This window comes from Sminthopsis crassicaudata, chromosome 3 (assembly GCF_048593235.1).
Source record: "Sminthopsis crassicaudata isolate SCR6 chromosome 3, ASM4859323v1, whole genome shotgun sequence".
In the NCBI taxonomy this organism is placed as follows: domain Eukaryota; kingdom Metazoa; phylum Chordata; class Mammalia; order Dasyuromorphia; family Dasyuridae; genus Sminthopsis; species Sminthopsis crassicaudata.
In genome coordinates this window covers 507,804,343-507,819,944 of record NC_133619.1, presented here as the reverse complement: position 1 = coordinate 507,819,944, position 15,602 = coordinate 507,804,343, and the positions used below count along the sequence as shown (strand labels likewise).

The window sequence follows — 15,602 nt, the reverse complement described above, 5'->3', positions numbered from 1 at the left end:
CACAGCCTTTGTGGTTCAGAAAGTTCATGGACAGAAGTCTGATTCATAAAACACTAAAAAGGGAAAACAAATTTGTAGGAAGGAATGTTCCTGGTTTGATTACTGGAGGCCCCCATACAACAAAGCCCTTGTCCTGAGATGTGAACAGCAGAACTGCTGGGGGGGGGCAGGGTAGGAAGAGTGATGGAGAGAGGAATAATCCATTGGATTCTGGGAACTGAACCATTTATCATGCAAAGAAATAAAACCAAGTTAGCTCATCCCAAGGAGATATTTCTTGTCTTATGGGGAATTGGATGTGTGCAAGGGGGATAAAGTGGATTTGAAGTAGCATTTCCTAGAATAAAACCAGTTCTACATAGGGAAATAGGAAAATAAATGGTCCTACTGCATTTCATCACCTTGCTAGAAAAATGTATCTGTCTCTACTTTTCTTGTGGCCTTTAAAATAACAGCTCACGTTTCCGTAGACAGAGTGTTTTCCTACCAGGAAGTGAATGGGTGTATTTTTAATCCTATTTTACATATAAGAAAACTGAGGAGGAAAGAGGGGAAATGATTTATAGAATTATCAGTTTAGAGCTGGAAGAAACCTAATAGAGGCCATAAAATCCAAGTCTTTTCATTTTACAGGTGAGAAAACTGAAACTTTGCAGGGCTTCTCCAAAGTTACACAAGTCTTTTGTTAAATAGCAGTCAGCTGAACCCAGGGCCTTTGCCTCTAAAGACAATGTTCCTTCCATTAACTTTGCTGTGATTGTCAATAGTATCTCATGGCCTCATATACTCATTCTGGAGTGTTGGATAAACGCATACAGGAAAGTCATTTAAAGTTTTGCAGATCAAGAGTGAATTTGTTTGTCTTGCTGTCCCAGTTGAGGAGCTAAGTGGAAAATTTTCTTCCTGAATAGTTCTGAAGGGAGTATGAGGCTAAATATACTACTGTATAGAAAACAGTATTATCAAAACAGAAAATCCCAAGCTAGAGAATGTTTTCATATCAATCAAAAATGAAAGGAAGTGATTAACATGATATATATAAGGCAAAAAAGAGCAGGATTCACTAGCTAGGTGGTGCAGTGGATAGAGTGTCAGATCTGGAGTCCGGAGGACTCATTTCCCTGAGTTCAGGGAACTGTGTGACTTTGGGCAAGTCATTTATTCCTGTTTGCCTCAGTTTCCTCATCTGTAAAATAAGATTGAGAAGGAAATGACAAACCATTCCTATATCTTTGCCAAGAAAATACCAAAATGAGGTCATGAAGAGTTGAACCCAACTGAAAAATGACCCAACACTAAGTTTTAAAACCTGCTATGTAATAATAATAAGTGACACTCATATAGAATTTAACAATTAGGGGCAGCTAGGTGGTGCAATAGATAGAGCACCAGCCCTGAAGTCAGGAGGACTCGAGTTTAAATCTGGTCTCAGACATTTAACACTTCCTAGCTGTATGACCCTGGGCAAGTCACTTAACCCCAATTGCCTCAGGGAAAAAAAAAAGAAAGAAAGAAAGAAAAATTTAAAAAATATACAGAATTTAACAATTAGTAATGTTTGTCATCCACCCAGACTATCTGATGTCACAGAATGAGTGCTGGAGTCTGGGGGTGGTGGTGTAGAAAATCTAACTTTGAGTTTGGACAAGTCCCTTTAACTTCCCTGTTCCATAATATGAGAGGGAAACGCTAAATGACCTATATGCTCCCTTTTTAGCAGTCACGGCCTCATTCACTCATTCTGGAGCACTGGATAAACTCACACGGGAAAGTCATTTAAAGTTCTGCAGGTCATGGCAAAGATTCCATGACCTACCTCACAAAGGGAATTGTAAGAACAAGTAAGATTATGGATGGAAGAACAGGTGAATGTTGATTATACAAACTAAATTTTTCTGAATTTCAGTCTCCTCATCTGTGAAATAAGCATAATAGTTTCTAGCCCACCTATCTCAGTGAGGAAAGAACTCAGAAACTGCAGAGCAATCTAGAAATGGGAACCATGATTGTCCTTATAGAGTTGGAAGAAAGGGTACAGGGACAAATAATAGAGTTTAGCACATGACTTTCCAAAACCATGAAATAAAAAAAAAATTTTTTTCCCTAGGATATTTGTAACTCTGGCTAAGACAAAGTTGAAATCCTTTCTTTACCACTTTCACATTACTTTTTACTTTCCAGGGGTGCACTGTGTGAATGACCATTTAGTCCCAGAGTGTTTGATTTGGAGTCCTGAAGAGGTGAGTTTAAATCCCACCTCCGATATTTACTAGTTATGTGACAATGGGTAAGTCATATCATTTCTCTAATTCATACTTTCCTTGTTTGTAAAATGAAAGAGTTTGGACTCAATGGTCACGAAGGTCCTTTCCAGCTCTAAATCATGATACCACAAGTCTCTAACTGCTTCAGTTAGATTCCTATGGCATGGTAAAAAGGAAATCTGAGATTGGAAACTGGCCTGGGTGTTCTCTGGAACATTTGGTAATTCAACTGAGGCAGCACCACTGAGATGCCAAGTTCCTATTTCCGTTCCAGGGTGCAGTTTATGTGTTATTTTTGCTTCCAATGCATTAACTTAGACTTACAATACTTTAGTCTCCTTAGCGACTGTCTGAAATTTATTTGGTTATCAAAATAAATGCTCCATTCTGGCAGGGAGGAGGGGATGCAGCACTCACTGATGGGCAATTTTGCTTTCATTACAGAAGGAGAAAAAGCTTTCCCTCCCCATATGATTCAATCATCAGAATGCTTACTTGCTTAAGGTCTGGGGTCCCTCTTCCACTATTAATGAATAGTATAAGTTGACACAGACTTATTTGGGAAGGCTTTTGTGTCTAGAACCCTATGTCCACTTTCAAAATCACAGTCTGAAATGCATTTTATATTACTTCCATAAAAAGGACTATATTCTTATAAAATGCGGATAGGTCTATTATACACATATATGACAGAAGGGAGATACACAAATACTCTCTGAGTTGAAAAGTCAGAAGATCTCAATAAGAGTATTCAATTTGCTCCTTGCTGGTAGGGCCAAATTACTCTCCCTTTCTGATCATTAATTACTTAATCTATCAGTAAGACTTTAGCTTAAAAAGCCCAAAGTCTCCCACTATATCCAGGGCCATCTCCACTCATCCTGATCTAAATCTAAACCCCAGTGGCCCTGGAGGGGAAAATGAGGCAGATGATCTTGCACAGCCCTTCCTCACTTAAATCCAATTCACTTGCATATTATGGCATCATCTCCCCAATGTCATTCTCTTTGAGAATGAAGGACAAACATCAACTTCATCTATAAAATGGGAATAATCCCCTTTGTATTCCATATTCTTCAGAGGGTTGTTGTGATCAATGTACTTTATAAGCCATAACTCTGGAGATCATCATCATCATTACTACTGTATAGATATTCACTTGTGCAGGTGGGTGTATATACATACTTACATATTCACATACATAGAGATATAAGCTTATGTGCATGTACACACGGGAGTCTTAACTCTATATGAATAGATACATATGTATGGTGTTTATACATTTCATACATATATGTTTGAATCTTGGCTTTAACGTTATGAATTATGTAAATGAAAGTCACCTAACATTTTTGTCAACCAGGGATAAGATCCACCCTGTAAGAAAAAGCCCTTTGTAAATGTTAAAGCACTATAGAAATGTAAGATGTTAATATTGTTAAATATGTATGCACAGAATTGGACCAATTAGCTTCTGTTTTATAATTTTATGAACTGACCAATCAGGAAGCATTGCTGTATTAAGTGGCTTTTCACCCTCACTCAATTATTCTGCTGAAGAATGAAATTTAAAAGGAGAGTGACTGCCCTCAAGGAGCTTACATTCTATCAGGGAAAACATACAAGTCTTTGTGTATACTTTTAACATATCAATCATAAATTTTTTTTCAGCAATAGCAACCCATAAATCATAAATACTTATATGATTTTAAGGAAGAAAGATTTTAAACAATGTCTCCCCCTGAAAAAAAAAAAACATCTGCATTCATTATTTGCAGAAGGGAGATAGTTCTGAATTTTACTGGGCTTATGTGGATGTCTTCAATTGCATTTAGAATGTCTAACATCCCTAAACAGTAATAATGTATTTTTTTCTAAGCCCCTTACAATTAATAGTAACTTAATAACTCATGTTTATCTAGTGCATTAAGCAATATCCATAAAGTGATCGTATCATTACAATCCTGTGAAGAACAAAGGATTCTAGGATCTCAGATCTAAGGCTGGGAGGGACCCAGAAGACCATCGACCTCACATCCACTTTTAATAGATTAAAGACAGGGATGGTCCAGGAGCTTTGCGAGCCAAGAGCTGCAGATAATAAGAATTATCTTACCAGACTAAGGGCTCTTTTCCCTGTATACAGGATGACTCCCAAAAGAGCTAGGCCAGGCAGTGAACAGAGCATGCTGGACCTTCAGGAAAACCTAAAATCAAATCTAATCTCAGACTCTTACTAGCTGTGTGACTCTGGGCAATTCACTGTATCTCAGTTTCCCCAACTGTAAAATGGAAATAATAATAATATTTGTCTCATAAGGTTGTTGTGAGGATCAATGTGATAATAATTGTAAAGGGCTTAGCGCACTGCCTGACAAATATTGAGTGGTATATAAATGTTAGCTATGACTATGAATAATAATAAAAACATCTACCCTCTATAATTATTTTAAGGATCAAATGATATAATAAATGTGAAGGAATTAGTACATCTGGCACATAATAAGCACTATACAAACATTAGTTATTATCATTATTATTGTTGGTTTTTTATTAATAACACTTACCTCCCATAGTCATTTTGCAGATCAAATAAAACAATATTTGCAAATCTTAAAGTACTCTATAAATGTTAGCTATCAGTACAGAAGAAGTAGCACAGAACTCCCTAACCTATGTACAAAAAGAGGACTGAGTTTCTTGCTTAAGAGTTGCGTGATAAGTAAGACCTGATTGGCTTCCAACCCATGCCTTCTCCCCACTACACCCAGATGTTTCTCTCCCCAATGTAAAGTCTTCAGAGATAACACTGATTTTCTGTATGAGCAGCGCATCTTTTTCTGATGCTCTTTAAAATGAATTGGAAAAGCAGCATTATGGGACAGTCTGAAGCTCCCAAAGTTACAGTAGCCACGGGATTTAGTCACAAACTTGTGCAGGCTCCGACTTGACTAGAGATCCCATATATGTTACAAACCAATTAAGAACCACAGAGGGAGAAAGTTCAGTACCTGGTTTTATTGAGTGGGGTAAATCACAGTTGATGCTGACCAGGTTTTAGCAGGATTCCTAAACAAGGAATTCTATTTGCATTAGTAATGACAGCTAATCCCTTTAAGCAAAAGTACAGCAATTAAAGTAACCTAGTAAGCGGATACAATTTCCCCCTTCTTACTCCTTAGGAAAAAAGCAAAGCAAACCCCACAACCCACAAACTATAATTTCATTAGTGGGGAGATTGTAGATAGTCTGGCCCACTTTTGTTAAAATACTCAATGATAGCGATCACCAAGGGAAATAAATAAACTTTGTTCAATGAGCTCTTGACTAAGTTCTTGGGGGTTAATACCTTAAACCTACAGCCTTTCCTAGATTGGTGAAGAACTGCCATTTGATTCCAACTGGGGCTCCTACTAGAGTAAAAAAAAATGTTGGTCCCAAGTGCTCTCCACACTTGTTGGGCCTAGCCTTAGATGAGAGAACATTGATGGGCCTTGTATTTGAAGCAATGGAATCAGATCCTTTAATGCTAAGGCTGTTAACCTGAATAGATTTCATTGGGAATGTAAGCTTGGATGGAGAAAAAATCACATCTCTCTAGTCACTAACTTCTATGTTTCTTTCAATTATTTAAAAACATCATTCTAAGACACGATCGATTGATTTTACCAGAATGCCACAAGGATCCATAGCACAAATAAAGGTTGAAGTCCCCAGTTGTAATAGATATTCTGGGTGAACATCATTTTCCCATTTAAAACCCACAGTGTCTGGTAGATAATACCATTATTAATGTTAGATTCAATTAAAATATATTCATCACTTATGGACAATAAGAGACAAACTTACTATGAACAAAATTAATAAACATATTATTACTCCATTTTTAATTGATACTACCTATGGCTGATGAGGTCATCTTAAAATGATTTTCTATCTATTTTTGACTAGTTATATATGGGAATTTATCAGAGCATCTCAGAGAACTGGCAGGGTATTTGACTCTCTCTTTCTGCTCTGGCTCCTGTGGGAGGTCTGTTGTTTTAAGTTAATTTTGGTACAATGGGAGATCAAAAGATAAATCGACATTGGAGTTGATAAACAAGCATATGGGCACCCAGCATGCACACCCATAGACCGATGATGTTAAAAAGAACCAGGTAAAAGATCAGATGGGGCAAGGACGATGTTCCCACAGTATTCCCTGAGGGGGAAGGAAAGAAAAAGACAAATAGACACATTTGGAGCCTGGCATGAGCATGATGGCAGCAGAGATGAGTGAGACTCCAGAAGTGAAGCAGGCTGTGGCACTCAAAGGCTGATCTATGCCCACATTCCCCAAAGGAGCCACCAGACAAGTCTGGTACCTTTGGGTGGCTCCCCTTCTCCATGGCTCTGGTCTTGTGGAAAAGAACCTGGTGCCTTCAGTGCACCAAGAAGGCCTGAGGGAAGGCCATTCCAGTCCTAGGGGATTTTCTGCTCTAAAAAGTCAAATATTCAGTCCTCCCCATTCAGTTTCTTGTCTGGTTTCCTTCAAAACGCAAAGATGGCAACACAAGCGCGTTGGAGGTTTTACAGCAAAGCACCCAGTTGCTTTTTTCTGGAGTTTAGATGCGATATAGCTCTGTACCAAGACAGCCAATCTCCATCCCATCCCACCCAAATTAGCTCATCTAGCAACATGAAATCAGAATGAAGAGACCAGGTGGTCTTGGTGGTGGGAAGCCAGCAGTGAGTATGTGAGGATGGAGAGCATGGAGCCACATCGGGGAACATGGCGGGCGTGAGTGAATGTCTTCAGTTCACAGGCAGACAAAGGGACTCACAACATGGACAATACACCGACCCTACCTTCTCCGGCTTCTTTGCCTTTCCTGTCAGGTAACTCTAACCCTGTGCCCCCCGAGGGATACAGGGAGACGTCTGTTGGCACAGGCCAACTGCTGACTGTGTCCTCCGTCATCTCATACATCTGCCCTTCCAGCGGCTGCAGGTGCCAGTTTAGGCCAAACAGGTGCATGGCTGTGGTGAGCAATGAGAAAAGTCATCTTTTTCTGTGAGAACGGGAAAGGGAATTTCCAAACCCAAAGGGATGAGGGGGAAGGAAGTACAGGAACTAGGGAAAAGCCGACTTCGGAGACTCATGGCCCACTGCTTTAAAACACCTACTGCAAGAATGGTGTGGTCTCTCGGACCTGGGCCTCTGTGACTTAGGAGAAATTTTCAAGAGTTGCCAAGCTCGACAAATCAACGTAGGGCTGGAGCCTCTCCCAACAGAGCTAGCCTGGTTCTCGGATGACAGACACACAGCCCTATGTTGGGCTTGGGCTCAGAGATGTTCCATCCCGGAAGCCCTCTCCTGCCTTTTCAGTCTTGTTATACCTTATCCCCAAAAATGTACTCTGATCCAGGGAACTCCTGGTTATTCCATGAAGCACTGTTTCTGGCTGCCTCTGGAAGACTGTAAGTTCCTTGAGGGAAGATAGTATCTTTTGCCTCTTTTTGTAGGTCTGGTGCTTAGTACAGTGCCGGATACAGTGTAGGCACTTAATAAATGTTTACTGATTGATCAATGATGGGAAGATCTAGCCAGAATAGAATCCAAGATCACCTTCAAAACACAATCAAGCATCAGAGAAGAATCTCAGAGTTTTTAGTAGGCCTATCATTAAAATATCTTGCTCTTCAGCTACCTGGCAATCCCAAATTGTTTGGGCAATGTAGTCTAAAACAATGCACATCCCTGGAGGCTCTGAATACTCAGGATACTCCTCTTCCAAACTAGTTTGCTTAAAAAATTAAAAAACAAAAACAAAAACAAAACAGTTGTCTGCTAAAGCCAGCATCAGGTCTTCTTACAATTTTGTTTTGTTCCAGATGTTTTTTTTTTTTTTTTTACAAAGTGTGGAAGTTATTTGTGAAGGGGACCATAGCCACAAGACCTGGGTTTTAATCTCAGTTTTAAAAGCTTCTAGTTGTGTGACCGTGGGAAAGCCATTTCAAACCTCAACTCCTTATCTGTAAAATTGGTACAATGGACAAAGCATTGAGCTCTTCATTTGGAAAATGGTAACTTCTTCCTAACGCCTCAACCACTCTAATGGGTGCTCGATCAAATTCAAATTTTGAAATTAAATTGATAAGGAAGGCAAGCATAATGAAAATGAAAAGAGATTAGGCATTTATTCTATTATTATATACTCATTATTATATTCTCTGTACAAAGAATATATATAATATTAATTATATTCTCTCTCTATATTTTTATATAGCGAGAATATTTATTCTATATATCTATTATTTTTTCTAAACTTACTATTTACTATATCTACAATGCCTTAGGCATTGGTTAGTTAAGTGACTCTGAGTAAGTAAATTCCCATCTGCTTGTCTCAGTTTCCTCATCTGTAAAGTGGGAATAAGAATAGTCCCTTATTCCTAAGATTGTTTGTGAGGATCAAATGAGATAATAGGCATAAACCACATGGCAGTCTTTACTTGCTACATAAATGCTGGCTATTATTATTAAACTGGGGATAATAATCCTCGAATTATCTGTCTCAGGTGGGGATGTCAAACACTATATAAATGTGAGATATTATCATTATTTTGTTATTATCTTAGGAAAGGGCTAGGTGACTAGGCAGTTAAGGGGTAGAGAGGACAGATGAGATAAGCACAGAGCAAAGACCATATCTATCAGCCAGGAGAATTTTGGATTTCCTGCTAATCAGGTCAAGGACCCCTCACTGGGACCCATAGAGAATGGAATGCTGATTGAATTTGCATGAGCCTAGTCCCGAACTCACTGTGGTTTGAGCAGCTCATGCAAAGCCACCCACTAGATGAAGCCTGTTCCAAGAAATGATGTGAGGGCAATTAGACCAAAGCAGAGAACAGTATATGGAAAAAGTAAACACGTCTGGTGGGAGCCTGGACTTGCTTCTGAGAATACAACAAAGGAAATGGCCTAGCTTTACAACATTATTTTCCCCCTCTCTGTCTTTGCTGACATACACACTTCAGCTTTAACAAGTCTCCTAATTTCCTTTTAGATTTCCCACAATTCTAGTATTTGCTGTTCTTCATTTGGAAAATGGTACCTTCTTCCCCAACCACACTGCTGGGTACTCTATCAAATCCAAATTTCCAAATGAAATCGGTAGGGAAAGCAAGCACAGTGAGAACGAAAAGAGGATAGGCATTTATTCTGTTATTATAAATTCATTATTATGCATTTATTCTAGGCTTACTCTGTACCAGGCACCATGCTAAGCACTTTGATAAATACAAGGCAGGGATGAGATGGATCAGACTTATTTTACTCAGCGCTAGAAGACAGGACTAGGACAAATCAGGGAGGGAGGCTAAGGGAGAATGGGTCACAGGAAAGTAGGAAGGCAATTTCAGATAGACATTAGAGTTAATGTCCTATCAACCAGATCTGTCTCCAGATTGGCATGGAATGGCTGTGGGAATTTGCCTGCTCTGGATTCTTGGAGGTTTTTTAAAAAATTAATATTTCATTTTTTCCAAATTACATATAAAAACAATTTTAACATTCTCTTTTTCAAATTTTGAGTTCCAAACTCTTTCTCCTGCTCCTACTCATACCCCCTCCTTATCCCTGGAGATATTAAAACAAAAGCTCAATAACTGATCACAGTCTCAGGAATACTACAGATAGAATTCATGATTTGGATAGATGTTGAGCTAGGCAACCGTAGAAATCTGTTCTAGCTCTAAGTTCTATGATTTTCTGATTCTGCTGATCTTATTAAAATTTTTTTCAAGTTATTTCTTTTAAAATTTTTTAAATTTATTTTTAATATACATTGTTTTATGAATTATATTGAGAGAGAAAAATCAGAGCAAAAGGGAAAATCATGGGATAGATTGAAAAAACAGAAAAAAAGAAGTGAACATAGCATGTGTTTATTTACATTCAGTCTCTTCTGATACAAATGGCATTTTCTGTCCAAAGTGTATTGGTATTGCTTTGGATCACTGAACTCCTGAGAAGAACCAAGCCTTTCATAATCGATCATCTGTTGATCTTCTAGCCATACCTATGGCCACTTGCTCTGACCAAGCCCAAGTCTGTCCTAGCTTTCAGAACACAATCAAATATGACTTTTTCCTTGAGAAGAATTTTCTATGGCAGCTCCCAGAAAATCACGAATAGTTTGTTTTATTGGTGGTGAAATGAAAATACCATGGGCCTTCTAGTGCTAATAATAACTGGCATTTTTTACTGTGCTTTAAAGTTTTAAGATTATTCAATATAATGTACATCTCATTTGATATAACCTGGCAAAACAGGTACTGGAGGCATTTTTATTCCCATTTTACTGGAGAGACAACTGAGGTCCATGGTCACAAAGCTACTAAGTTTCAGAAGGGACATTTGAACCTAGCTCTTCCTAAATTTAAGAATAGCAGTCTACTTTCTGTACCACTAAACTCATCTTTTATAAGTTTCCTAATTTCTTTTTAGGTTTCCCACAGTTCTAGAATAAGCCATTTCAACCCTCTGAGCATGTGTCCTTATCTTATGAAACAATGATAATTGTTTTTGGATTTATTTAATTTGGAATATTGTGAATAAAGTGCTATATAAACTATAAGGACCAAATTAGGTAAAATACACAAAATAATTTGCAACCATAGAATGCTAAATATTGTCATTATTCTTTCTTCTTTATGATCCAAAAGCCAAAGATAATTCATATTTGGGAGTAAACATCCCAAGATAAACCATTTTCATTTTTTTAAATGAGAAATTACAATGGTGGCAAATGGAAGTTATACTGGTGGTGAAATAGACCTGCTTTTCTATTGGCTTGGGATTGTCTTAAGTGAGGTATGTGGAAACCTCAGTTCAAAATCTGATCTATGATCCTATGACAGATATTTCTAAAGATGAATTAACTCATCTCTCCTTTTACTATCTCACCATTTTGATCTCTATATTGGCAACTCCACAAGTAATTGGACAATTGTCTGGAACTCAGACACCTCAGATGAATATAGCTAAATTAGCACTTTCTCCCCTTTAGAATCAATTATCTTACCTAATTGTACAAAGAGTATTGTCTTGCTAATAGGTAATTAGAATTAAGTAATCTAAGAGTGAGCACCCTTTAAAAAGAGAACTCTACTTACTCTGAAAGTTTTCCCTTATCTAGAAGTATAGGAAGAAAGGAATAAAGAAAGGGGAGGAAAGAAGAAAGGGAATAAAAAAGGAACAAAGAAGACATAAAGGGAAGAAAAAAGGAAGAAGGAAAGAAAGGAAACTAGGAAAAATAAAAAAGAAGGAAAGGAAAAAGAATGGAGGGAGGAAGAAAAGATAGAAACAAACATTATAAAAAAACATCCTCACAAGAAACAAGGAACAAATAAAGGTATTAAATTAGCCTTGCCACCCAAGAAAATCTAAAGAGAACTCATGATATAAAATCATAGACTCATAGAATATTAGTACTAGAAAAGAATTTAGAATATAGTGTTAGAGCTGAAAAGTGATCTTGTAACTTAGAACATTTTAACATGGACAGTTAGAGCTGGAGTCTTAGAATACACAGTGTTCAAATAAATACAGAATATTAGAGTTGGAAGAAACCTTGGAATAAAATATGTAAAAACCCAAACTATACAGAATGTTGAAATGGGACTTAGAGACCATCTATTTCAACCCCCTTGTTTTACAGAAGAGGAATCTGAGGTCTATGTAGTGAATTACAGACACAGATTAATGTTTGTTTTCTTCCTTTCCCTCTCTCCTTCCTTTCTCCCTCCCTCCCTTCTTCCTTTCTTTCTTCCTTTCTTTTTTCCTTTCTTCCTTCCTTTCTTCCTTCCTTCCTTTCTTCTTTCCTTTCCTTTCCTTTCCTTTCCTTTCCTTTCCTTTCCTTTCCTTTCCTTTCCTTTCCTTTCCTTTCCTTTCCTTTCCTTTCCTTTCCTTTCCTTTCCTTTCCTTTCCTTTCCTTTCCTTTCCTTTCCTTTCCTTTCCTTTCCTTTCCTTTCCTTCCTTCCCTAAGTATATATAAATAAATTAATAGTTGAAAACAGCCTTCCAAATATATTTCTTTAGGTAGGGTTTTAATACCCTTCCCAGTCCTAAGATTCTATGATGAGTTCAGCATATCCCTGAAAATGCCAATGATCTCCAACTTTTATAGAAGTGGCTTAGAAACAAACAACCTCCTCTCTAAAAATGAGTTGGACCATTACAATAACATAAACTACAAAAATTTCTTGATCATCTGAACTACAAGACTTTTCAGAGGTTAATTCACTGAGGCTTTAATTGAAATCTGTCTTGTTTTGGAATTTCTTTTCATGTGACACATTATTATTATTATTTGGTGGAGTTAGATGAATAAAGAGTCTTGAAACAAGCCACTTGTCTGCCATCTTGGAGATCATATTCAAAACCCTTCTCCCAGCAGCCTTCAAAGAGAGCATAAGCCACACTGAATTGCCCTAGGATAGAGACCCTTGCTGCTTTAGCAACTCTGCTAAGCGTACCTGGTCCTTTCCTATAGCCCACAAGAAATAGCAAATATTAACTCTTCTAATTAATGGAAAGGAAAGGAGATGGAATGAGCATACTACCTTTTGACTGAGGCTTTTGACTGAGGAAAGACTTTTACTGCTTCAGTGACTGTGTAAATGCCCTTTGCAATCCCTCACCCCAAAAGAAGTTAAAAAGACTGATCTTGAAGAAAAAATGTACAGAGATAATATAAGAATTATAGGTCTCTCAGAAGTAAAAAAAATTGTGCCATAATTTGAGAAATAATATAAGAAAGTCTTTCAGAATTTTTGAATATAGACAACAAAGCTCTTCTTGAGAGAATCCATAGATCACCAAAAAGGGTGAAAGATAACTTCAAATGCTGAGAAATGTAGTGACTAAGTTAAATTATTTCAAAGACAAGTAGTCATAATGTTAATTTTGTAGTCAAAAGAATTGACAGAAAAGAATGCCGTATTTTTAAAAAGCAAAGAAACTCATGTTGCAGTCTTAGATATGATCTGCTAGAATGCAAACTCTAGAAATTCCTATCAATCTGAAACTGTTTTAAATATATGTCTAGTTTTACTTTATATTTTATTGTTTAATGATCAACTTAATTAGAGTAAAAGAGATTCATCCCTGGAAAGGAGGCTATCAGAAAATGAATATTTTAGACCATAAAAACATTCAATCATTCAAAATTATATAATTTTGTTTTCTTCCTTTCCCTCTCTCCTTCCTTTCTCCCTCCCTCCCTTCCTTTCTCCCTCCCTCCCTTCCTTCCTTCCTTTCCTTCCTTCCTTCCTATGAACACAAATCTAATTAGCAATGGAAAAAGATGATAGTTAGCAAAATAGAGGTATTAAGATATTTTGGAAAGACCCCCCAAAAAATAAGCAAAATATTTGACTTTCAAACACTACAAACACAAACATAAGCAAGGTAAAGAGTTATTGTTATCAAGAAAAGAATAAGTAATGAAATCATTTCTCATGTTTAAAAGTCAAATTTTTTCAGAATACTATTGATCTGAGTGAGGTAGAAGGACATAGAGGTATCTACTAGGGATGAGACAGACAGGGAGAGATAGCGAGGGAGAGGAAGAAAGCTAGAGAGAGAGTAAGAGAGACAGAGAGAAACAGAGACAGAGAGACACAACACAAGAGTCAGAAAAAGAGAAGAGAAGCCAGGGATAAATGGCACTTAAATGGTACTTAAAGTATCAGAAGGATGCAAGATAGAAGAGCAGAACCTCATAGACTCTACCTCTGAAGCCCTGACAGATGAAGTGAATCTGTTATAGAATGAGGTTGTAGACTCAGAGGTTATAGAATAGAGAAAAGGAAAATGGGGAATAAAGGGAAGCAACTAAGACACCAGATCTTTAGAGAACAATGGAAGGATGATGGTACTCAAGGAATAAATCTGAGCTAAACCTCAAACGCAGGTCTTCTGCCTTAAAAGTTCAGTGTTCTTCCTATGATATCATGGAACTCAGCTGAAGTGCAGTAACTCATGGTAGCTAGGGTGGTGCAGTGAATAAAGTGCTGAACCTGTATAAAGTCAGGAAGATTTACCTTTCTGAATTCAAATGTGGCTTTAGACACAAGTTGAGCACAAACTCCAAATGAGGGTCATGAAGAATTGAATACAACTGAAAAAATTGAATAACAATAATAGCTACATTGAAAAGAGGGGCTTGTAAAATAACTGTATGGACATGTATACATATATTGTATTTAACTTATACTTTAACATATTTAACATGTATTGGTCAACCTGCCTTCTGAGGGAGGGAGGAGACGGAGGGGAAAATTTGTAACAAAAGGTTTTGCAATTGTCAATGCTGAAAAATTACCCATGCATATATCTTGTAAATAAAAAGCTATAACAAAATAAATAAACAACAACAAACAAACAAAAGAAAAGAAAAGAAAAGAGGGCTTGTGAATTCTACGCCACCAATAATAAAAGGATACCACCTCCATTTTAATTCTTTCAGGGGACATATTTTTACTGCAGATACAGTCTTTTTCCCAACTTTGCCCCCCTTCTGATTTTGAAGATCATTTTCTCTCAGATTTAACATGTATTCTCTTATCTAGCATTTTAAAACTTTTTTTTTTTTTAAGGCAGGTGCATTCTTTGGCAAGACTAGACTTCTCATCTCGTTTCCCAGGTTTATTGGCTCCTAATCTCATTAATGTCCCCCAGAACATGCTAGTTTTCAAATCCCACTCCCATATCTACATCAGCTATATAAGTGATAGATCTATATTGTATTTATAGTCATTTCTGCAGAATCTTCTTTAAATGCTTTGAAAGCATTATGAACAAATAATTTGGTGCTGTCTTCTTCTGTGAAACTAATGCATAATTCAATAAAAGGGTGAAAAGATGCTAAAGACAGTTCTGAACAAGACTCTGGAAGGGGCTACCACTGACACAATCACCTGCTTTGAAATGTTAATGGTTCCTAAAAGCAAAGTGAAGTTGCAAAAGTAGTTCGGACTCCTGATGCTCTTAGTATCAGGTCAATCTGATCCCACTGCTGACATTTTCTCTGGCTTTTTTCTGCCCAGCAAGATATGAGCTGTGGCTCCGAAAGTGCATCCTCCATCTTGACATTTTTGGAGAAAAAAAACAACACCTTCAATATATGTTCGGATACTGCAGGCTCTCTCCACATTTAAAGAGCAGGAGACAATTGTCAAAGTCATTAAGAGGCAGCTTCTACTGCTCCAGAACCAACAGTAGTTTCAATGGTATACAACCCACATGAGGATAGAGTTGATGAAACCTGTTTTGGGAGTCACTAA

The 15,602-nt window shown here is 37.4% G+C and overlaps 1 protein-coding gene across 12 annotated transcripts in view; it reads right to left on the bottom strand.

Moving 5' to 3' along the window:
• TENM4 (teneurin transmembrane protein 4) overlaps positions 1-15,602 on the bottom strand; it is a 1,584,659-nt gene that overhangs the window by 267,206 nt on the left and 1,301,851 nt on the right. For all 12 annotated transcript variants that reach the window (XM_074303958.1, XM_074303961.1, XM_074303962.1 and 9 more), the window contains one exon: positions 7,116-7,286. In XM_074303958.1, coding sequence (XP_074160059.1) covers positions 7,116-7,286 — 171 coding nt within the window. The remainder of the gene's footprint in view (positions 1-7,115; positions 7,287-15,602) is intronic.